Source organism: Oncorhynchus gorbuscha, unplaced genomic scaffold (assembly GCF_021184085.1).
Source record: "Oncorhynchus gorbuscha isolate QuinsamMale2020 ecotype Even-year unplaced genomic scaffold, OgorEven_v1.0 Un_scaffold_505, whole genome shotgun sequence".
Lineage (NCBI taxonomy): Eukaryota > Metazoa > Chordata > Actinopteri > Salmoniformes > Salmonidae > Oncorhynchus > Oncorhynchus gorbuscha.
Genome location: NW_025745339.1, coordinates 482,563 through 484,491, shown reverse-complemented (window position 1 = coordinate 484,491; position 1,929 = coordinate 482,563). Strand labels below are relative to the sequence as shown.

At 53.7% G+C, this 1,929-nt stretch overlaps 1 protein-coding gene across 1 annotated transcript in view; it reads left to right on the top strand.

Moving 5' to 3' along the window:
- The window catches only part of LOC124018420 (axin-1-like), a gene marked incomplete at its 5' end in the record, with an annotated part of 20,977 nt that extends 19,048 nt beyond the window's left edge, over positions 1-1,929 (top strand). The window contains 3 exon segments of the mRNA XM_046333730.1: positions 353-604; positions 1,229-1,390; positions 1,689-1,929. Of these exon segments, the coding sequence (XP_046189686.1) occupies positions 353-604; positions 1,229-1,390; positions 1,689-1,815 (541 nt within the window).

Below are 1,929 nucleotides of genomic sequence, written 5' to 3'. Positions count from 1 at the left end.
CCATCCCCCCTCTTTCTCTCTCCCACCCCCTCTTTCTCTCTCCCACCCCCTCTTTCTCTCTCCCATCCCCCCTCTTTCTCTCTCCTACCCCCCCCTCTTTCTCTCTCCTATCCCCCCCTCTTTCTCTCTCCTATCCCCCCCCCTCTTTCTCTCTCCTATCCCCCCTCTTTCTCTCTCCTACCCCCTCTTTATCTCTCCCATCCCCCCTATTTCCCCCCCCCTTTATCTCTCCCATCCCCCCTCTTTCTCTCTCCTATCCCTCCCTCTTTCTCCCCCTCCTCTTTCTCCCCCCTCCCCTTCCTCTTTCTCTCTCCCATCCCCCTCGGTTTCCTTCTCTCTCTCTCCCCTCTAGGAGTACCACAGGCTCCAGGAAGACCCAGGGGAGTGTGGAGCTGTTGAGACCCAGCTCTGTGGAGCGTCCTGGGGCAGTGCACCCCTGGGTGAGCGCCCAGCTGCGGAACAACGTGCAGCCCTCCCACCCCTTCATCCAGGACCCCACCATGCCCCCCAATCCCGCACCCAACCCCCTCACTCAGCTAGAGGAGGCCCGGAGGAGACTGGAGGAGGAGAGGAGGAGAACCGCCCTGCTGCAGGCTAAACAGAGGTAAGAGGAGGAGGGGTTGAGGTTGGAACGAGGGGTTCGTGTTGATTAGGATCAGGGGTTCTAGCAGGAGGCCATGTCTCCGTCTCCCCTCCAGACTGAAGTCTTTAAGCAGTGCTGTCTGTCTCATGTCTCCATCTCTCCTCTCCTCCAGACAGAAGTCTTTAAGCAGTGCTGTCTGTCTCATGTCTCCATCTCTCCTCTCCTCCAGACAGAAGTCTTTAAGCAGTGCTGTCCGTCTCCTCTCCTCCAGACAGAAGTCTCTAAGCAGTGCTGTCTGTCTCCTCTCCTCCAGACAGAAGTATTTCAGCAGTGCTGTCTGTCTCCTCTCCTCCAGACAGAAGTCTTTAAGCAGTGCTGTCCGTCTCCTCTCCTCCAGACAGAAGTCTTTAAGCAGTGCTGTCTGTCTCCTCTCCTCCAGACAGAAGTCTCTAAGCAGTACTGTCTGTCTCCTCTCCTCCAGACAGAAGTCTTTAAGCAGTGCTGTCTCTCCTCCAGACAGAAGTCTTTAAGCAGTACTGTCTGTCTCCTCTCCTCCAGACAGAAGTCTCTAAGCAGTACTGTCTGTCTCTCTCTCTCATCCAGACAGAAGTCTCTAAGCAGTGCTGTCTGTCTCCTCTCCTCCAGACAGAAGTCTCTAAGCAGTAAGAAGCAGGGGTCACAGTGTGAGAACGTAACTGTGGCGTACTACTTCTGTGGCGAGCCAATCCCCTACCGCACCACGGCCAAAGGTCGCGTGGTGACCCTGGGACAGTTCAAGGAGCTACTCACCAAGAAGGGCTTCTACAGGTGAGAGGTCGTCGCCGTGGAGATTAAGCTGGTATTCACCCGGTTCCCCTACGTAGGGCACTACTTGTGTGTTGATTCACTGTGTGTGTGTGTTGATTCACTGTGTGTGTGTGTGTGTGTGTGTGTGTGTGTGTGTGTGTGTGTGTGTGTGTGTGTGTTGATTCACTGTGTGTGTGTTGATTCACTGTGTGTGTGTTGATTCACTGTGTGTGTGTTGATTCACTGTGTGTTGATTCACTGTGTGTGTGTTGATTCACTGTGTGTGTGTGTGTTGATTCACTGTGTGTGTGTCTTCTAGGTTCTACTTTAAGAAGGTGAGTGATGAATTTGACTGTGGCGTGGTGTTTGAAGAAGTCAAAGAGGACGACGCCGTCCTGCCCATCTACGAGGAGAAGATCATCGGGAAGGTAGAGAAGGTGGACTGAAACAGGAAATGGAGCCGGGAGGAAGTAGGAGGTGGAGGAAGGAACAATGACGCATAGAAAAGACTGAAAGGGATCGGATGAAGAGGAGGTGGAGAGAGTGCTTCTAGAAGAGGA